Source organism: Malus domestica, chromosome 10 (genome assembly GCF_042453785.1).
Source record: "Malus domestica chromosome 10, GDT2T_hap1".
NCBI classification, from domain to species: domain Eukaryota; kingdom Viridiplantae; phylum Streptophyta; class Magnoliopsida; order Rosales; family Rosaceae; genus Malus; species Malus domestica.
In genome coordinates, this window is record NC_091670.1 from 41,682,697 (window position 1) to 41,705,137 (window position 22,441).

The window sequence follows — 22,441 nt, forward strand, 5'->3', positions numbered from 1 at the left end:
CATAGACAGGTTGAATCAATGTCACATCTGCTTTTTTTAAATAATTTGATTACATAAAATTAACTGCAAACGCGTAAATCATACCGAGTTGTTGATTGAATAACGGTATAAAATTTTCATTTAAAATGGTTAAAGCATCACCTCAAGCTTTGTGGTAAGTTTCATTTTCTATTAGACTAGGAATAGAACCACCTCATACTTATATATATATATAAGTGAAGAGATCATGGCTACCACTTCACCATTATTCTAAGCTTTTCCATCTCTCTCTTTTTATATACGTAGACATTCAAACCTCACTTCTTTCTTTTTTGAGAGTTTTGCATACCAATTGGTGGAAACCAATGAATTCGATGCGCTGAAGTCAGAATTTGGGAAAGTTTTGTAATTTATAGTTGCCTTGAAATTTTGAATTATAGATAGAGGCCAAAAACGCGAGACAACTGATGGATGACTTGGTGTGATAAAAAGCAATTGGAAGCTCCAGGGTCCTTGATTTTCTAAAAGACGTAAGCAGCTTTCGATGATTTGATATTTGGCCTCCTGTATGAAAATTATTTTAGTGATATATTCTATATGCATGCATTGACTATTTTAATAATCTCCTGCCATTTCTCTGTTTGGGTTGAATTAACTTATTTCAGTTGTAAATTAATGGGTTTAGTTCATTGTTAATTTATTTGTTTGTCTTATGATGTTTAATTAAAAATATATGTCCTTTTTAATTATATTGTCGAATCATTCATCCAAGAACACATGAATATATAAATCAAATATGCAATGGCACCATTTGTTAAAAACATATTAGCATCTGTTTTTGTAGTAATTCTAATCTATTTATTGTTCTATAAAAGAATGAATTTAAACTATTTTTTTGTTTTCTAACGAAATTAGGTTAGTAGTCTTTGTTCTTGGAAAACAGTTAAATTCCTTTTTTATATATATAAACCATATATTTACACTAAGAGTTGGAGAAATAAATTGATTATGAACTCGTAATTTACGAGATTCAGACTAAAATCGTTCACTTACAAGTAAAAAGAATATTAATATACCACAATACTAAGTGACTTGACTTTATTATGTTCTAAATTTCCTTTTGAATCTGACGACTATGTGATTATAATTTACACCTGTATACGCATGTGTGTCCAAAATTTAATCTTTTCATAACTACTAATAGTCCTTAAGGACTGCCCAACCGAGTCTCTCATCATTATTCAACTTTGCTTTTTAAGTTCATTATTGGTTGTCATGCGTCCAAGTCTCACCAGTCATTGTCCCTTTCATATACATTTTTCTTCACTATAAATGGCATTTCTTTTTCTGTCACACCAGGTAACACTATAAATGGAAAATATCTTTTACAATACTCCAAAATTTACCATGTTCTTATGCTATAACATAGTGTATAAATATACCCAATACAATAATGTCATAAATAATCCAAATCTGAATTTGTAATAGTGATACTCTGACGACCATTTCATAGACAGGTTGAATCAACGTCACATCTGTTCTTTTTAAATAATTTGATTACATAAAATTAACCACAAACGCATAAGTTATGCAGAGTTGTTGATTGAATGACAGTATAAAGTTGTCATTTGAAATGGTTAAAGTATCACCTCAAGCTTTGTGGTAAGTTTAATTTTCTATTAAACTAGGAATAGAACCACCTCATACTTTATATATAAGTGAAGAGACCATGGCTACGACTTCACCATTATTCTAAGGAGTATCACCTCAAGCTTTGTGGTAAGTTTCATTTTCTATTAGACTAGGAATAGAACCACCTCATACTTTATATATAAGTGAAGAGACCATGACTACCACTTCACCATTATTCTAAGGCTTTTCCATTTCTCTCTTTTGTATATACGAGGGTAGACATTCAAACCTCACTTCTTTCTTTTTTGAGAGTTTCGCATACCAATTGGAGGAAACCAATGAATTCGATGCGCTGAAGTCAGAATTGGGAAAGGTTTTGTAATTTCTAGTTGCTTTGAAATTTTGAATTATATATAGAGGCCAAAAACGCGAGACAACTTATAGATGATTTGGTGTGATAAAAAGCAATTGGAAGCTCCAGGGTCCTTGATTTTCTAAAAGATGTAAGCAGCTTTCGATGATTTGATATTTGGCCTCCTGTATGAAAATTATTTTAGTGACATATTCTATATGCATGCATTGACTATCTTAATAATCTCCTGCCATTTCTCTGTTTGGGTTGAATTAACTTATTTCAGTTGTAAATTAATGGGTTTAGTTCATTGTTAATTTATTTGTTTGTCTTATGATGTTTAATTAAAAATATATGTCCTTTTTAATTATATTGTGGAATCATTAATCCAAGAACACATGAATATATAAATCAAATATGCAATGGCGCCATTTGTTAAAAACATATTAGTGCTAATTTATGTCCTTTTTCATAACCACTAATAGTCCTTAAAGACTGAAACCGGTGTCCTGTACAAGTAAAACTGAAAAAAATTTCATACCTTGACGTGAAATCACAAAATCCAGATTCTAATTTATTAAAAAAATGATATAGTTAACTACTGTCGAAAAAAATAGTTTTTTTTCATTGAGAGTTGAAATCAATAACATTTTGCTTACTAATAAATGGGTGCTCTAACCAGCTATACAACTTTGTTGACATTGTTAACTAGTGTGGATTTGTACAATGGGTATTTTTTGGTCGAATGAGTAAAGAGATCATCTCAACAATTAGTGCAATCAGTTGGTGTGACATGCAAGCATGGTACGTAAAGATTTGAAATTTTAAGGAGGAAAAAGTGCCGACGCTGCTCTTAGCTAGAATATTTATCTGATGCGTGTATGAGCCGCGTGTCCTTCTCTTAAGCAAAGACTCTCAATCCTCGTAGCTATATATATATATATATATATATATATTCAAAGTACACAAAATTAAGTCGTTGGTATTGATTTAATGCGATTTTCACCTTATAAACATATATCCCTAGCTTTCCAGCCATCCCCAACTAATTTTTTCAATATATGTGTGTGTGTGTGTGTGTGTGTGTGTGTGTGTGTGTGTGTGTGTGTGTGTGTGTGTGTGTTTGTTGTGTGTGTATAAGCTCTCGTTCTCATTCTTTATATAAAAGCCAGCCAACGTCCTCAATTCGATATAGGACATGTAAGCAGCATTTTGATTTCGATTTATATATGTTGTTTAATTTGTTTATGTTTATCTTATTGCTTTCAAGTTAATCTGAATAGGTTTTTTATTTAAGGTAGGATGATGTTTCAAAGTAGTCATAGCTAGTCGATGTCAACGTCTCCGCGGATTGCCATGCAAGTAATTTCGTTTTAGCAGTAATCTTTGAATTTTGTCAAATTAATCCTTATCATATCAGGAGCTGGTAATATTGACAGTTGAGCCTATCAACTACAAGTATTTGTTTTATACAGTATTTCCTAATAAGGCTTAAAAAAAATTAAGATTGCGTATAAATATTTGTTAATTTTCTTCAACAATTAAGGACACAATCTAAACTTTTTTCTAATAATTAAGGAGATTTTCCTATGTAAACAAGTTTGCATATTATGTACCAAACTGTTGAGCTTTTTTAAGTGGTTTTGTCATTGGTTGTAAGAGATAAGTTTGCTACAAGTTTTGCGGTTCGGCTTTAATGCTATGTAGAGTGTTTTAGCTGTTAAACTTGATTTTTGCAACTATGTAGTCTGTGTTAGATCATCTATTTTAGAAAAATGCAAGTTTTAGAAGTTAAAATTTTGTAATAAGCCTGCATGTGTCAAACTCCCTAAGTTTTATGGGAAGTCTTTTTTATTTAATACTCTGTGGTTTTATAATTTGATTTTTATTTATTTATTTCTGCAGGCTGCACATACAGGTTGGTCTGGTCGGTTAATGAAGATTCAAGAACAGGTAATATATATGTGTGTATATATATATATATATATATATCTACTAGATAGAGATATTACATTGCAGCTTATATCTAATTACTCTCATCCTTATTGAGGATGATAATCTTGATGATATATATATATATATATATATATATATATATATAGTCTTGAAATAGAGTAGATCTGCTTTCCAATTCTTATTCTCTTCTTTTATCAGCCTTTTATACATAGGATTGTTAACCTATATTTCTCCTCGTCAACATTATTTTATATTCTTATCTAATTGCTAACAATTTTCATATATACCAAGTGGTTTTTTCAATGTTTCTTTCACCTTGTATAATTGTATGTACTGCTTATCATGCCATGGCCTCTCTGTTGGAGATAAAAAGCATATTTTGTGCAGATCAGATATGTCTCACATAATGGCTTGAATATTTACTCTTCGTAGGACCCAAGGAAATGTGGTAGCTAGGTATAGTGAATTTAAAATATTTAACAATTTTATTTCAAAGTGCGAAACTTAATTTACTTTCAAAGTTTGAATTGGAATGAATTAACCACTATTTTTAAGGTAGAAGATGAATTGCTCATTAAAAAAACAAAGTCATTTCAATCCTCTCTAAAATGATAGGATTAGAAAGGAAGAAGTTTTCTTTATGTCTAATCCCCTCAAAATGAAAGATTCCACTATGCCCTCTGTTGATGCACAAAACCGGAGGGGTCTTGGAACAACATAAATCCGACCGTGAATTTGCAAAAAAGTAAAGAACACAAGATGTATCGTGGTTCACCCCAATGTTTGGGCTACGTCCACACTGATGTTGATATTGTTTCACTCTGAATGGTGAATATACAAGAAGGCTAGAGGCAGTGTGCTCTCTAGCCTATTTTCTGTGTTTGCCTGAGATGTTTTCTCTCTTCCCATGGCCTAAATAAACCTTGACCTCTCCTAATGAGGAGAGTGAGGAGTCCTTTTATAGAATAAGGGCTCCTCACTTATTACATATTTGCCCCTTCATTTATTACATAATTACATTTGAGTCCTCAAGTACTTATATGAGTTATAAATACGAATGCCCTAAATATGGTACAAACACCTTCAATATACCTAGATTTACAGGGTTATATATCTAGCCCAATACTGAGCCAAAACGACACCATAATTTATAAGGATAATCTTTGTTGCAATATGTTATTAAAAAGCATTTATTAGACCGTTAATTTGGGTCACACATGCATTGAAATGAGAAATATTTATTTAGTGGTCTAAATTAACGTTAATAGTGTGATAAAAGGAAGTTTATACAACTCTTTCAAAAGATTTTTACAATCTTTGCATATCTGAATTATAAATATGGATCTGCTAACAGTATGCATATGTTGGTCTCATATCATGTTGAAAATTCAATAAGGATCAACATATATATTCCCCACTTCGTATGAAATATTATTAAACATGAGACACAATATTAAATAATAATTGCTATTATGCTATCAAGTTGGACTTTAAGGGAAAACCTGAAATCAATTAGTTCGTGATATGTTTCTTTTGTGTTATATATTTTTAATTGCAAAATAATGGATGCTTGGACAGTCGGTGGTCATCAGATTAATACGACCAGAGTCTTGTTTTCTTCTGCTAGGGAGCAGTTTATTTGCTTCTTCTTTTTTTTTTTTTCCTTTTAGTTGCAAAAAGTTTATTTATTTGGTTTTTGCTCAAATTTATTTGTTTATTTATAGTGCGTATATAATCTGAACGAATTATTCTCTTTCTTTGGTTGGGAAATTTTTGAAAAGGTTGAAAATCCTAGGTCAGAGGAAAATCCACTCAACAGCTCCAAGTGTGGCCACTCTTTATTTAGTTAATTAAGCTGCTCAAATCAGTTTATTAGATCAACCTGCAGAATGTGTTCTTCTTCCTTAGATAAGACATATTCAATTTTTAATAGTGTTAGAGACACCAACTTTTAAGATGTCTATTGTTTAGTTAGTATTTCATTTGTTTTCTGTTTGGACCTATTTTGAAACTTATTTATTCATAATATATAAGAAATTCAGCGTCATCAAAATTAATGTCAACTATCATTAATAAAAAAAACTAAAACTTGGTAAGACGGATTTAAGTGTGATGTAAGACGAGCATTGAGAGTAATCCAATAGGAATCAAAGAAAAACTTGGGAATGAAGAATTTTGTTCATTTAAATTAAGGAAAAGTATAAAAAATAAATAAATAGATAACTTCCATGTCTAGTGCCTAGCAAAAGGACATGGACACAACTACTAGTGTAGACTCCAAAAGTTGGAAAAGGAAACGGCCATAACGTTTTCATCGACGACGAAGGGAACCATAAGAAACAATAGCAACGCGGTGTTGTCTCAACCTCTTTTATTATCGTCTTCAAAACCCACTTGTAATTATTTCTTATCAAATCGATCGAGTTCTTTTTAATCTCTTCTCCCTTCTCTCATAACATTCCCTTTCCTCTCCCTCTCCCTCTCCCTCTCCCTCTCACTCTATATGCCTTTGAATTTCTAAGCATGGACTCGGACCCACCATTTCGCAAGGCCTACAAGACCCTTTTCGACAACACCGTCAACAAAGCCAACAACATCAGCAACAACAAGGAGGAGGTGATACAACAGTTTGTTACAGTGGAGGAATGTGAACTGCCGCTGATTGATCTTGGGCGGCTGGAGCTCGGAGAAAAGGAGAGGGAGAAGTGCATGACGGAAATAGCTAGGGCATCGCAAGAGTGGGGTTTCTTTCAGGTAGTGAATCATGGGATTTCAGGAGGGCTTCTTCAGAAGATGAAGAGTGAGCAAGAGAAGGTATTCAAGCAATCTTTTGATAAGAAGAGGCAAGAGGACAAGCACTTGAACTTTTCACCGGGAACTTATCGTTGGGGAACTCCTTCTGCCACATGCCTACGGCAGTTAGCATGGTCTGAAGCTTTTCACATTCCACTCAACGACATTTCTGCTACATCAGCTTCTGGTCTCAACCATACACTCAGGTAAAAATTTACAAACTTTCAGGTTCATGAATTGTACATCTTTGGAGTCTCAATAGTACCGTACCAATCCACTAATACCATAGGAATAATCGATCAAATAAACAAGTGATATTCTTACAGAAATTATGCACTATACCCTATTAGAATCACTGATTATTAATTTTTTTTATCAACCAAGGTGGAGAATTAACTGATAAATTATTGAATGTGTGACAATTTCTAATATAAAAAAGAGAAGTATTACCGATTTACCGGACCAAATAGTAGTGTCATACACTAGTCTAGAGGTCTCAGATTTGAACCTGGCCAAATGCATACAATATTCTGATAAATTTTTGCACAAAAAATATATATACACCGAAGGAAGTTAAAGTTCCAATCGCAAAAGTAATTGGCAACCGAAAAAGTGACCCACAGGTTGTAACTCCTTGCAAGTTTTCTTATCTTTATAATTTACATTGACCAAAAATACTTTCAGATGTACAGTAAATGTTCTTCAAGTCCTCACCTCACATCTATATGATCTTGTAGTTTTCTTGAGTCTGATTTTTGCATACTCATGAATCCCATAGAAATTGGAAAAGTTGATGAAACCGACTGCTCAGTAGCTATGAGTCAGCTTCTGCATCACATGCAGTCGTTTATGAACCACAAACTAAGTTTCAGAGAACTTTGCATGTGATTCAGTACTTCTTCCAAATTTCCAGCAGCTTCATACATATACATACATACATACATACATACATACATACATACATATATACAGTGTGCAGTGTATCTTTTTTGTTCTAGATCGATCTAGCATTGTACCCAGAAATGAATTGCTTCCCTGTCATGGACAAATTACAGATATATATTTGCTGTCATAGTTATCCTACCTTTACTTCTTCTTCTTGTAGAGTTAATTATTAATGCAATTAAACTAATTATATTTTTTTACTCCTACAGTTTTTACTATCAAATTAACCTGAGAAGTGAAACCCCTGTACGTAGTGCATGCATGGCCCCTCTCTCGTATAATACCTTGATCAGTTCTTGCAACTTATTAAAAAAATTAATAAATTTCTGCTTCATGTTGCTATAATAGTAAATAATTAACAGTTCATCTTTAGAAGTGATCATTAATCATTTTCGGTACCATTTGTGCAAGATTGAATTAATAATTTGGCACTAATGATTTAATTGGGAACTAAGTCAATTTCTCCAATTATATTTGCATGTATCCAGCTCAACAATGGAACAATTTGCTACAACAGTTTCAAGTTTGGCACTGAAATTGGCTGAAATTTTGGCGGAGAAATTAGGTCACAAGTCAACATTTTTCCTAGAAAATTGTTTGCCCAGCACTTGCTATCTTCGAATGAACCGATATCCGCCTTGCCCCATCCCTTCTGAGGTGTTTGGATTGATGCCACACACTGATAGTGATTTCCTTACAATATTGCACCAAGACCAGGTTGGAGGATTGCAGTTGATCAAAGACGATAGATGGATCGCAGTTAAACCTAATCCAGAAGCTCTAATCATTAACATTGGAGATCTATTTCAGGTAATTTTAAATTTTTTATTCACATCATTATGATATTTCAAACATGTATACTGGATCATGTCTGCAATCATATAAACAGGGCACGTTTAGGAACACTATGTAGGAAGTGCTTTTTATTCATAAATGATTCTTGTTAGAAACGATTTTGTAAAAGGTGCTTTTTCAATCTATAAGGCTTTACGGCTTACTTGGAAGTGCTTTTTAAGTAACTAAAAGTGCTTCCATATTACCAAAAGTGTTCTTGACAGTATTTGGGAGAAAAAACTCAAAGTGCTTATGGGTTTAAAAATAGCACTTCATAGTGGTTTATTGGAATAAGCACTGCTTTGTATTTTTTTTATGAGGCACTTCAAGGGTTTTTCAAGATTGCACTTGTATATTTTAATTACAAATTTCGATATACTTCTTTATATAAAACGCTTTTACTAGGAAGCGATTATAAGCACCAATGCTTTTAATTATCTAAAAACGAAGTTTAGATGACAACACAAGATCCTTTTTTATGTAAATAATAAAAGTTACTTGTTTCATTATCTCATTAGTTTTATTGTTTTCTTCTTTGTCTAGCTAGGCATGGAGCAACAATGTGTACAAGAGTGTTCAACATCGAGTTGTCACGAATTTGCAAGTGGAACGATTCTCAACCGCATATTTCTTATGTCCTTCATATGACACCGTGATACAGAGTTGCAGGGAGCCTTCTGTCTATAGAAAATTCAGCTTTGGGGAGTATAGGCGGCAAGTCCAAGAGGATGTTCAAAAATTGGGTTCAAAAATTGGTCTTCCGAGATTTGTCGTATAATTAGTAATTAATTAAACCACTACAGAAGAATTCTACTAGTAAATTATTAAGCTATTTCTAGATATATATGCGGGGGATAATTGATATATTTAAAAATGTTATGCACAATTAAGCTAAGCTTCGAAAAAATATGGAGTACTTGGAGTTAAAGGAAGACTTGGCGCAAAATCGAGCGGAGTGACGTTCTAAGATTCATACAACCGACCCTATTTAGTGAAATATGACTTGGTTGTTGTTGTTGTTGTTATAGTATAATTAAGCCTTCATATATATATATATATATATTTTTTTTTTTTTGTTTTTGTTTTTGTTTTTGTAAGCATAGTTTTGTATTAGAAATAGAAATTAAGGTGGTATAGCAGTTCGGTATAGTTAAGGGTTTTCCTTTGTTTGCTGCAAACAATTAAGGGTTTATGTTAGCCAAAATAATTAGACGATTTGTTTGGATCGATCATTGTAAGTTGGGATAATGAGAATGTAAGGATCGATCAATGATGCTACCAATGTTGCCAATCTTTTCTTAGGTTCATGCATTACAATTATGTAGTCTTTATTTTGCATTTATGCAGCACCTAGCCATATAAGGGAGGCTTGTTCCCTTAACTTTTTGGTATTCCAATAATTAGTTTACAGACCATCTTAAGTTCTCTCATTGAAGAGTGCTAATTTCCTTGTGGATTCAAGGCTTCCTAGTAGAATACGAAGATATTCTTCTAGTTTCCACTTCTGTTCTACATCACCTCTCTAACCCAAGTTTCCTTGGCAAAGATCATGGAATATGAGGGGCGCTTGTGCATCAGGTGAATCAAAATCACCCGGTAGCTTCCCATCCGTCGAATCAAAGGGTTCTTTGGGCATTACAGGGCACATGGTTAATATATATAGTTTTGCAACTATTAACGGTAGAAATGCAATGTTCTTGACAGGCGATGTTGTAGATAGGTGTTTTAAGATTAATAATCAAATTTTATTTTTCGGATTAAAAGATGGGCTTGTAATCAGTAAGAGTTCCATTATGATGTTGTAGATAGGGAGTTGTACAGCTCTCCTGACTAGCACAGATTCACATGCATATGGTCCAAATTGAGAAATATTACCGTGTCTAATATGTATAGGAAAAATTCTCTAACATGACAGACAAATCTATTGTTATCTAAATTTTCAGGTATATGTTTTAAACTCTTTTTGTAACCAACCAACCGCCTACAAATATTCATGCCCTTCAACTTGTTAGGGGGAGTGACTGAAAGTGAGTTGAGGGATAAATCAAATGCGGTAAACTTTAGTTGGTTGCAAAAAGAGTTTGAACATGTACCTGAAAATGTAGATTCCAACAGATTTGTTTGTCATGTTAGAGGATTTGTACTCTACATAATATTTTCATATTTAGAACATATATGCACATTAATCTTTGCTACTTGGGAGAGCAGTGCAACTCCCTATCTACAACATTATAGTGCATCTCCGACAGATTAAAAACACATCTTCTAATCCGAAAAATAAATTTTGATTATTAATCTTAAAAGACCTATCTATAATATCATAATGTCTGACAAGAGCATCTAGCATGCTATTATCATGGGCATTTCTACCGTAAATAGTTACTAAACTACATATATTATCCAACTCCGTGGGGTGCGTTTGGTACGCAGACGGGACGGGACGGGACGGAACGAAGGTGTAATTTTTGAAAAAGACATGGGGTATATTTGTCTTAAAATGGTAAAACATTGTGTTCCACATACGTGGAACAAACCCGTTCCAGGGGAGGGAGGTGGAACGCAAAAACACCCAAAATCTGTCCCGTGGAACAGCCCGTTCCACCCATTTTTAGCGCACCAAACGCGGGACGGAACGCTTCGTCCCGTTCCGTCCCGTCCCGTCCCGCGTACCAAACGCACCCCTAATGCCCCAAAAACCATTTGGTCCACTCTCCACTGGAACAATTTACACAACTTTTCACGAGACCCAATCATTCTGCAAACAAAACAATTTAAACGTATGCCTATAAATTACCAAAGTTTGAATGTGCAAGAACAATAACAATGTCAATAACAGACCACATTCAAAAGTTCATTTCACATTCATTATCATACTTTCCTAACTAAACTAATCTAATTAAAGTAAGCATTGCAAATGACTGAAACCTCAAGCTGCACATATGAAAATTATTCATCAGATCAAACTATCAATTGCACTCAAAGGCGGTAACATGCTACCTTGTTCATTTCACGACCTACATAACAGATCACAACAATAACGGATAGGCCAAAAAGCAAAACTGAGGATGAAGTTCATTGATATATTCATCTAACTACGTCAATAGATGCAGAAATCCAACTCAGTAATAAAACCCTATCCATTTCACGACCTGTAGATCCACTATTTCTATACGGTAATAAGAAATTACTTATTTCGGCGAGTTGAGGTGGCTGTCGAGTGTCGAGACGGCGAGAGCCGAGAGGAGGTCCTCGTCCTATGAGACAGAGAACGGCGCGGGGGAGACAAGTGCACCTTACAAATGGAAAAAATGCTTCTTTTTGAAAAAAACAAACAAAAAACTAATGAAAAGGATTTGAAAACTTTGAGTTTTAACGATAAGGACAAAATAAAGGGTAAAGTAAATAGTAACATGTTTGACTTTTTAGTGTAAAAATGTGGTTTTTCGTTAAAGTGAACAATACCGCGGGCTTTTCGTTAAAACTCCCTTTAAAAAACCCTAGCCATCCCAAAAACTCACTATTCATATTTAGACAGGTTTGCACTCTAACTTTGGATTTGAGGCACGAAACAGGTAAAAACACGAGTGATTCTCTTGTTGAAAGTTTGAGAAAATGTGTGTCATTTGATTGTGGTCAAGGATAGACTGAAATGCCTATAGCCTTTCTGCGAGATACCTTAGACTTTGACCAAGATGTAGCCTTAGGATGCGAGATACCTTAGACTTTGACCAATATATATATATATATATATATATATATATATTAGGCGCATGTGGGGGAAGGGGGTGTTTTGACTAAATCTCTACCGCGTAGCACGTGTTTCCCCTCCTCTTTTTATTCCAACTCTCACAAAACAGAAAGTCTTATTGGCTTGGTTTGCCATTTTAATGGTAGTCATGAGCATTGCAACTTGTGAGATTTAGTTTGCAAAACCTCAATTTCAATTGGTTGTATATTTTTCAGTGTCTCTAGTTGTGAGAGTTTTTTGTTTGCTTTAGTCTACATATATGGCATTATAACGTTGTGTGATCAATCTGCATTGGTATTCAATGTTCATCCTTTTTGTTCGTAAATATTTTCATATCTTTAAACTTTGTATTATTATTCGTACAAATGTTATTTTTGGATTTAGCGAAAATTTCACACTTATTCGATGATACGTTTGTTCTTTGTATCAAAGTTTTTGAAATGTATGTCTAAATAAGTAAAAGAGAAGTACTAAGGTAACTCTCGCAAAAATATGATTTTTCATAAATTATCTGACACCTTGTAATTTAGCAACAAATCATATACCAACATATAAAAATTACGTCAAAAATGTGAAGTTGCAGAAAATCCACGAAGACTTTCTTAACATCCCTCAAGTGAAAAATGGAATCGCCAAAAATACCAAGAAAACAAAAAACAAAGTCGCGATCAAACCAAGCCAACTCTTACACAGCGACACGTCGTTTAATCACCCATGAGTGTATGCAAATCCAACGGCTAACATTTTTTGAAATCCAGATCTGTTGACTTAAATAATATTTTGGTTATCAAGCGCTCCAACCCTCGGGAATCCATTATCAGAGAAATCCAGAGCTCCGTCGGAACCATGGCGCCACCGGCAGCGATTCGGTGGTTCTCGGTCGTTTTAGCTCTAATGCTGTGCTATCTCATCACTCCGTCAACGGCCATATACTGCGACGAGGACGACTGCTACGATCTCCTCGGGTCAGTTAAGTTCCCTCACGATTTTCCCTTTGATTCCCGAATTACCCCTCTATTGGTTGCATATTTACCCAACGTTTCAATTCCTTGTCCAGGGTTACGCAGAGCGCCAACTCGTCGGAAATCAAGAAAGCTTACTACAAACTCTCATTGAAACAGTGAGTCCCCGCCATTTTTTCTCTGTAAAATTACTCTACAATTTGATATGAAGTCAATATTTTGATCATATCTATTCACATTTTGGTGTTGAATTTTCAGTCACCCGGATAAAAACCCGGATCCGGAATCGAAAAAGCTGTTTGTGAAAATTGCCAATGCCTATGAGGTACTTGGGATCATGTAATTTTGTGGAAAAAGATGGGAACTTTTGAAGGTTTTGTTGCTGTCTTGTGCTATTGATAATGAAGTTTAATTGCTGCATTGCAGATTCTGAAAGACGAGGCGTCGCGGGAGCAGTATGATTATGCCATTGCACATCCAGAGGAGGTAAAATGAACAAACTATTTAGTTAGCAATGCATTGAGTTATAGGCTGAAAAGTGGATTCTTTTTAGACTTGAGAATCGAGATTACACGAAACAAGAACATTCTTGTTAGTATGGTGCTGTACCTGTATGGTTAAATTTAGATTGGTAATTTGAGTTCTTTGAACTGAGATGTTTGTGAAAGATAATAACTTTATCATGTTTTTTACTTGTTAGGTATTTTACAATACTGCTCGCTACTATCAAGCATATTATGGTCACAAAACGGTGGGAGACTTTTATTTTTTTGGATTATAACTTCATATTCTGCCCGCTCTGAAGCAGCTTTGTAGTTGCTAGGTGCAGCTCCAATTCCATGTACTTATTTCTAAAGCTGTTTATATGTTCACCTTCTAGGATCCTCGTGCTGTCCTGGTTGGCCTTCTTTTGGTTCTTTCCTCATTTCAGTATCTGAATCAGTGGACAAGGTATAATCAGGTACCGTCGCAAATCAATAAAATTCCTACAAGACATTATATGTGTTGATTTGTGGATATCAGTGTATTTAAAAAAAAAAACTTGCGCAACATGCCATTGTTACTCTTGCGCTGACAGTTAATTTCACTTCCTCATATAGGTTTTATCAGTCTTTTGTTCTTGTACTTTGAGACTATAGTATAGAAATTGCAATGCTAAAGGTCTGTACTACAATAAGGTTACGTGCGTACTCTGGTGGATTCATACAGACTTAGTCATACACATCATTTGTTTTATGACTCAGAAGCCTGGAAAAGGTTCTTTTCTGTGACGTTGATTTTCCATGCTTTTGTAGGCTGTAGACATGGTTAAGAAGACCCCTGCTTACAAAAATAGACTACGGGCTTTGGAACTTGAGCGTAGTGGAGGGACTACAAATAAGAAAAAGAGCAACAGGCAGATGAACAAGTATGATCTTCTAGTCATTTTCAAAGAGAAATAATGAAATGCGTTGTGAAAAGTTGGAAATTTTCCGTAAGGAATAATCAATTGTGTATAGAACTGCATTTTATGATTGTGAAATTGTCTTTAAAAAAGGTGGATGTTTTTTTCTTCATAGGAAAGTGGAAGAAGATCTCGGCAGCGAACTGGAGCTGCAGATTAATGGAGCGGAGCAACCCTCCATGTGGGATCTTCTTGGTGTTCGTTTCATACTCCTTCCCTACACTATTGGCAAGGTTAGAGTTCCCTTCATGTCATTCAAGAAATGCTGAGATTATAGGTTGAAGTCGGGGATTTTACATTGATTATTACATGGACTACCAATTAGTCTGTTGATTCAGCTTTACCAATTAGTCTGTTGATTCAGCTATTATTATGGTGTGGCTGTTGGTTCTGGAGATACAAGGTGAAAAAGGCACCATATACATGGGATGATGCCTCCTACCTGACACGAAAATCCCTTGGTGCGCCTATTGATGGATGGAGAAATCTAGGTAAATCAACGTTAAATTTTAATGATTTTTTTTCTTTTCTTCTAAAGGCATTATGAATTTGGCTCAGGTTACCAACTTTAGATACATTAGATCACCACCCATTCATACGAGAACCAACCTTGTTTTGCTTTAGCCATCCACCATGAACTTTTGGCTTTACAAAATCTTCCATTCAAGACGCGACAACCTTAGAAAAAACTGTTCCCGATCCTCAAGCTGAAGGGGATAATCAAGTCCCTTAATGGAAAACTATTAAATTAATTACCGTTTTGAATTTTGAGTTCGAGAGTCTACATACACACCTACATCCCGGAGGTTCTTCATAACTTATTACTCATTGGTTTGTTTTGTCAGATGAATCAAGAAAGGAAGATCTTATTCATAAACGTTTATGGGAGAAAGCAAACTTGCAGAGCTACCTTGCGGATATGCGCAAAGAATCCAAGCGGAGAAGATAGCAAATTTTGTCGCCAATGCTACCTTATGTTCGCAAAATACTGACAAGAAAATTAGACCAAAACACGAAAGAGTCGACCTATATTTTTGTTGAAATAGCTGAGTGGCGGAGGCGGAACATTAAGATTGTTACTTGCAAATCGCAACCTTGGCAAATTGTATTTTGTAACCTTTAATACACGAAGTTATAAGTTATATGGATTATTGTGTATATGAGACTTTGAGGCAAAAGCACTTTTACCTTCTGAATTCCATTTGATGGTCATTGTAAGAGTTACTGAAATTCTGTAATATCCTTTCATCATGGATACTCAAATTGACAATCAAATATAGGGAGAGACAAATTTCAAAAGTTGAAGGAAGTAACAAATAGCTTCTCTCAAAGTGCACTCTGTTTGCAAATTGTCGCTTGCGGTTTTGCAGACAAATTACAATTTGACATAAGTGCACAACTATAAGAAGGGTAGTACTATCCACACACTTTTCTTAATTTTCGATTGTCGGATTGAACGAATAAAAGAAAATAAATAATCAAAAACTATCAAACATGTGTGAGAGGTAAAAATAAATGTGTCGATAACTCTTTTCGTATAAGAATTGGATCAAAGTTCTAAGTGGCTCAAAATCCACACGAATGCATGATCTAGTGTGTACACAATTAATCTTGGTGCGCCAGACTTGTGACCAAAGAAATGCTGAAATGTCTCTGTGAGTCTTACGATCTTTTTGGGATGGATAACCGTGACTTGTTCCCCTTTTTTAAAAGAAAAAAAGTTAAATAAAATAGGGGTGGGCACTTAGAACCGAAAATCGAAACCAAAACACGAACCAAATCGAACCGCACCGAACGGTTTGGTTTTGCAGTTTTGAAACCAAACTGCAACATAGAAAATGATTTGGTTTCAGTTTTGGCTTTTGAAAACCACACCGAAACCGAACCGCACCGCAAATATTAATAAACATTTAATTAAATGTCCATATTATATTTCATGTTTTAATTGGTTGTTTGTTAGAATCCATACACTTAGTATAGGACTCAACAACACTAGAATATCATCATTCATCACTTTCTTTTGTTCATTAACTTGAAGGACCTTTGTTATTTTATACCATCACACACACATATATGTACAAGGGTGGACTAATCTTGTTATCAATAGTCGAACAATGATCTAATAAAGTTCCCTAATTTGAAGCATGATATCACATATTCTAGTATCAAAGTTTCGCTCATGTTTAATTAATTCAAATTTATTCAACTTGTTTTATGATAAACATTGTAAGGGACACCATTTTGTTGCACAAATATGTTTTAACATCACAACTACATGCAACATGCTAATTGTTTACATAATAAATGTCTTTTTCCTATTGCTATTGGAAAATGCTTATTGATATGTTAAATTGCAAATTGTACTTTTTTTCTTAAAAACCAAACCGAAACAGTTTGAACCGCATCGAACCGAACCAAACAGTTTGGTTTCATTTCAATTTTAACTTCAAAACCACACCGAACCGAACTGCAAAAAATTTCAATTTCACTTTCGGTTTCACTCAAAACCACACGGTACCAAACCGTGCCGACCCCTAAAAATGTAGAGCCCAAATAGAACTCATCAGTCGTGTGATCAAAATCCGTCAACGGAAAACTGCCGTAAGCTGCCTCCAAATTTGCCCACAGTCCACTCCTGCTCCTCAGAGTCCTTCTTCCCCACCGAGGGAGAAACTCTTCCCCTCAAAAGCTCGAAACTTTTCCCACTTCTCATGCACCCAAACATTCCCCAATGGCTCACCGTCTGGTACCTTTCTTCCCTTTTTGCCCGTCTCCAATTCCCACTTCTCAATTTCCAATCTTTTTTTTCTTACTGATTTTTGTATGTTTATGTTTGTTCTGTGCTGCTGTGTAGATGGGATATTTGGTTCCTCTCAATGCCAAGCTAGAAGAAGACACTTCACTCCCCAAAATGCCCCTCTCCCGAGGCCCGAATTACATCGGCCGCAACACCACCGCTTCCCTCTCCGACAAACGACTCAGCCGGAAGCACCTCGCTCTCACTATCGATGCTAGTGATTCCGCCGTTTTGGTCGTGGTAATTCGTAATTCAAACGTCCAATGAGTCCACTTTTTGAACTTTGATGGCCTTACGAGTTACTGGTTTATATATTGAAATATAAAGTTGTGAACTTTGAATTGAATGAATGTAAATTGTAGGAGGGGACAAATCCCATTGTTGTGAAATCCGGGAGTAACAGGAAGAAATTGTTTCCGAAAGAAAATGCAACGATACGCAATGGTGATGTTATAGAGCTGATTCCGGGGCATTTTCTTTTCGAGTATAAGACATTGTCTGATAATGAAAATGGAAATAATGTGCGTGTTGTCTGTGACCATAAGAGGGGATCAAATGATGGTGGAAAGGCTGTTGAAGTTGAAGAGTTGACTCGAAAGAGGCCACGTCAACTAGTGTCTCAAGATAAAGGTTCTGAGAGGAGTTTTAAGGTGTTGCTCTTTTGAATTTAAGCAGCTTGAAGTAAATAGTTGTTGATGATAGTCGAAACTGTGATTTTAAGAGGTGAATAAATGCCTGTCTTTCTTGAATTTGAAGGCTGAGGTGGAAGGAAGCAGCTCGGGTGCTGATAGAGACGGTGGCAGTGTGGAGACCATACGCCATTTTCGTGTTCCTAATGATAAATTACCACAGACCTTTCGGCTTTTGAATGTGCAGGGACTCCCCCCATGGGCAAATACCTCTTGTGTTTCTGTAAGGGATTTGATTCAGGTAACGGTTGTCCCCTGCTGTATGGTTCATGTTGCATGTTACATGCATGAATCATGTTGCAAGGCTGTGTAATACGTTATAAGGTATGCGCAGCCGAAGTTCATATTCAGCATGCAAAAATTCTGGAAGAGATTGACTGTCTTATGAATGTTTGATTTTGGATGGGAGTTTAATTATTGCCTTCTTCTTTCATAGGGGGACATTCTCGTTGCTATCCTTTCCAATTACATGGTAGACATTGATTGGTTGATCCCTGGTATGTTCATTTCACTTTGATTGTGTTTCCTGTTAAAATATTGGTCCTTTTCCATATGTAAACCAAACATGTATGTTACTTAATACTTCACAAATGTATGTATGTGTAAGAATGTCTCAATTATATCTACAGCAGGACAAGCCTTTCATGTTTGAAAGGTGTTTCTTACCCCAATGCTCTTTCATTACAGTTTTTACGGTTATTATGTGTATATTCTGAATCTGGTTAATGGTATATTATTGTTGTGTCATGCATAAGCTATCCTAATTGGTTCTGATTGTGTTTTTTTCCCTCCTCACTTTAGCATGCCCGTCAATTGCCAAAGTTCCACATGTGTTGGTTATTCATGGCGAGGGTGATGGTACACTGGATTACATGAAGGTTTGCTTTGGGTCTATTCTTCTTAATCTCTGTCAATGTAATGCTTTTTGACCTTTTCCCATTTACATGACTTTAAGCTATTACCTGAAATTTTCAGAGAAAGAAGCCTGCGAACTGGATTCTACACAAACCACCATTGCCCATTTCCTTTGGTACACACCATTCAAAGGCCATGATTCTTGTTTATCCTCGAGGAGTGAGAATCATTGTACATACAGCAAACTATATACATGTTGACTGGAACAACAAAAGCCAAGGTTTGTGGATGCAAGACTTTCCCTGGAAAGATCAAAATAATCCAAGCAAAGGATGTGGATTCGAAAGTGACTTAATCGATTATCTCAGTGCACTGAAGGTATAAATATAACAATCCTTGAGGTTGATTTGGTTGGTTTTATGTATTTATTTATCGTTTTGGTTTGCTTCCTTTCATTATCTTGTATATCTAGTTTCAAGATGTCTTGCCTATAGTGCCAATGAGAGTATGAAATTGATGTTATTGGTTGGATGTCAACAGTGGCCTGAGTTTTCAGTTAATTTTCCTAATCTGGGTAGCTTCAAGATCAATCCGTCATTTTTCAAGAAGTTTGATTACAGCGATGCAGCAGTATGTTTTCTATTCCTTGAAATATTTAGGTTTTTGTTTTGTCTGGGATAGTATAATGTCAAAGTTAGTATCTGCGGCTGTGTGTAATTTTCAGGTGAGGCTAATTGCATCTGTCCCTGGATATCATACGGGTAACAACATGAAAAAGTGGGGGCATATGAAGCTTCGCACTGTTCTTCAGGAGTGTATTTTTGATAAAGAGTTTCGGAAATCTCCTCTTGCTTATCAGGTACGGTGACACAGCTGCTTGACTCTTTTACCGGCAGTTATGATGATGGATGTCAATGCTGAATGTTTTTCTTTGATTAGTTGCAGTAATTGAGCAATATGTTTATTGCAAATTTACAAGATTCTGGACCTAGTGGGTGTATATTTATTACATTTGATTTCTCCGTATTGGGGATTCTGGCCATGGGAATTTTGTTTGGTTTATAAAACGAAGATATATAGAACGAAATTGTGATTCAAGGGGTAAAGTTTATGCTAATGAATGCTTCACTCAGTGGAGTGTAATTATTAAAAATAGTGATAGTTTCAAAGAAATTCTATTTATGTATCCTTACCTTTGCAGTTCTCCTCCCTGGGTTCTTTGGACGAGAAGTGGATGGCTGAGTTTGCGTCTTCAATGTCATCAGGCTTATCGGAAGATAGAACTCCTCTTGGTCCTGGGGAGCCACTCATAATATGGCCTACAGTAGAAGATGTCAGATGTTCTTTAGAGGTACTATTGAGTAGGCCATTCTTGTGAACTATTTCTTGTAGACCTTGTTTTACTATTAAAGTCAAAAGACCTTGTGTGGATAAACCTTGATAGATCTCATGTAGTGGTCAGGGTCATGTATCATGAAAATTACCTCAAAACAGTTGAAAAGTTGGATATACTTAGACGAGATTCGTTAAAAGTAGTAATTGAGCATTAGCATACAGCAATAGAATCATCCCGTCTATCATGTGGTCTTTGGGTGTACATTGTGATTCTGCATCCTGGTTTCATTTGTTGTTCTTTTATTGGTTTTTCCAGGGCTATGCAGCTGGAAATGCCATTCCTAGTCCACTAAAGAATGTGGAGAAAGACTTCTTGAAAAAGTACTGGGCTAAATGGAGAGCAAGCCATACCGGCCGCTGGTCTCTTTCTCCTACCTTTCCATTGAAATCTTTGACTCTGAGATGTTTAGTTGGAAAAACTTGTTACTTCTTTATTTTTCAATTTACCATAAACCTATAAATTGATTTACAGTTGTGCCTTTTCATTTCAGTCGTGCAATGCCACATATAAAAACATTCGCGCGTTATAATGGTCAGAAACTTGCGTAAGATTTTGGAATTTGGATCCTATTGATTGTGTTTTCTCGGTTTTATGTTTAAAAATATTTAGTACCGTACCCAGAGTCATACTAGATTTGAGCACTAACTGTGAGTTTCTACATTTTCCCGACAGCTGGTTTTTGCTAACTTCAGCAAATCTTAGCAAGGCTGCCTGGGGAGCTCTCCAGAAGAACAACTCACAGTTGATGATCCGTTCTTATGAGGTAGGTTTGCCTGAATCATATCATCTACAACACAGACTTGATATCAATACAAGCGAAAATGATTCCTTTCATTTGCTCAGTTAATACATTATTGCTTTAGCTTACTTGAGATGTTCTTCCAGCAAGAAATTTGTCAACTTTTCAAATGCAAATTACAACCGGTCTAATCAATACAAGGACCTAATGTGTGTCGATATGTTGAATGATATGTGTCGTTTTATATATTTCTCTTATGTATTTTGCTTCATCATCTGCTCCTGTCAAAGCTTTTCTGATGTATGTTTATTTACTTTGTGTGGCTCATTACAGCTGGGAATTCTATTTCTACCACGTAAAACATGCAGTTTTGGGTTTTCTTGTACGAGTAATGGGGTTCCATCCAAGGTAATAGCTACACCCTGGCCATTTTACGCACGTTACATAAATAGTTATTGAGTATCACACTTGCGTTGTTAAGATAGGAAGGAAGGGGAACATAAATGGAGCAGAAACATGTTAATTCCGTTGAGTTTCAGGATAAATCTGGAAGGTCAGAAACTTCTGAAGCATCGAGAACAACACTCGTGACTCTGAACTGGCAAGGAAACAGGAATACAGATTCATCATCTGAAGTAATTAAATTGCCTGTGCCTTATGAACTCCCTCCTCAGCCATACACCGCGGAAGGTAGTCCGTTCTTAAATTTATTCCTTTTCCGTTCCCATCTTCCATTCATCTTATTTCTTTTTATCTCTTCGGCAGATGTGCCTTGGTCTTGGGACCGGCGGTATAACAAGAAAGACGTTTACGGTCAAGTTTGGCCGCGACATGTTCAGCTGTATGCTGCTCAGGACTCGTGAAACTCTTGTGTGTACTTGACAGCCATGTACTTACAATCTTTTCTCAGCTCTTCAAAATTCGAGCATACTGAGCTTTTTTTTTCCCTCATTTTTATGAGGCTGGAGATATATTCTTTCAGTGTGATGGTCAAACCGCCACGTGTGAATCTCACGCCCCGGACTGGTTGTAGGGGTAGTTCAGTTGTTTCCTTTTGGGCTTCTGCCCCACGTTCTCACAAGAAATGGTAAAAGCTTCGGCTTCGATATGTTCTTTTTGTTTTTTTTATAAACACGTTCTTAATCTGGTATCCGAGGAAATACTTGGGTCCTGACCAGTCAAGTTCCATATTCTTATCCAACGAAATGAGGCATACGGGGTCCTGATTGTTCACGTCATTCACATGGTTATGATTCTAATGGAAAAGACGTCACTCATGAGAGATTTTTCAGTGTGACCGGAATATGAGGTGGTACACCA

General features: G+C 35.6%; 3 protein-coding genes across 9 annotated transcripts; all 3 read left to right on the plus strand.

The window, feature by feature from the left end:
* The first annotated feature begins 251 nt into the window (after positions 1–251).
* Positions 252–9,921, plus strand: LOC103446677 (gibberellin 2-beta-dioxygenase 8-like). 5 transcript variants are annotated; one of them, XM_029110465.2, is made up of 5 exons: positions 252–509; positions 3,869–3,916; positions 6,442–6,918; positions 8,146–8,467; positions 9,035–9,921. In XM_029110465.2, the coding sequence occupies exons 3-5, from the start codon at positions 6,443–6,445 to the stop codon at positions 9,137–9,139; spliced, it is 903 nt and encodes a 300-aa protein (XP_028966298.1). In that variant the 5' UTR covers positions 252–509; positions 3,869–3,916; position 6,442; the 3' UTR covers positions 9,140–9,921. The 5 variants fall into 5 exon arrangements, with proteins under 5 accessions (XP_028966298.1, XP_008384026.1, XP_008384027.1 ...); XM_008385804.4 differs by having other exon boundaries at positions 254–509; positions 9,039–9,921; XM_008385805.4 differs by lacking the exon at positions 252–509 and adding an exon at positions 1,734–2,114 and having other exon boundaries at positions 9,039–9,921.
* Positions 9,922–12,419: 2,498 nt separating this feature from the next.
* Positions 12,420–15,841, plus strand: LOC103422456 (chaperone protein dnaJ 50-like). 2 transcript variants are annotated; one of them, XM_008360518.4, is made up of 10 exons: positions 12,420–13,204; positions 13,297–13,359; positions 13,460–13,526; positions 13,628–13,687; positions 13,902–13,952; positions 14,082–14,162; positions 14,497–14,609; positions 14,761–14,878; positions 15,010–15,136; positions 15,491–15,841. In XM_008360518.4, the coding sequence occupies exons 1-10, from the start codon at positions 13,086–13,088 to the stop codon at positions 15,592–15,594; spliced, it is 903 nt and encodes a 300-aa protein (XP_008358740.2). In that variant the 5' UTR covers positions 12,420–13,085; the 3' UTR covers positions 15,595–15,841. The 2 variants fall into 2 exon arrangements, 1 of the variants encoding a protein (XP_008358740.2); XR_003777080.2 differs by having other exon boundaries at positions 13,007–13,204; positions 14,997–15,136.
* Positions 15,842–17,161: 1,320 nt separating this feature from the next.
* On the plus strand, positions 17,162–22,229 carry LOC103446679 (tyrosyl-DNA phosphodiesterase 1). Of its 2 annotated transcripts, none has more exons than XM_029110466.2 (16): positions 17,162–17,391; positions 17,500–17,682; positions 17,805–18,092; positions 18,199–18,372; positions 18,568–18,628; positions 18,933–19,009; positions 19,107–19,364; positions 19,527–19,616; positions 19,711–19,845; positions 20,188–20,337; positions 20,638–20,741; positions 20,873–20,926; positions 21,055–21,145; positions 21,455–21,529; positions 21,661–21,811; positions 21,887–22,229. In XM_029110466.2, the coding sequence occupies exons 1-16, from the start codon at positions 17,377–17,379 to the stop codon at positions 21,982–21,984; spliced, it is 2,004 nt and encodes a 667-aa protein (XP_028966299.1). In that variant the 5' UTR covers positions 17,162–17,376; the 3' UTR covers positions 21,985–22,229. The 2 variants fall into 2 exon arrangements, 1 of the variants encoding a protein (XP_028966299.1); XR_011571855.1 differs by having other exon boundaries at positions 17,178–17,391; positions 21,603–21,811.
* Positions 22,230–22,441: the final 212 nt, after the last annotated feature.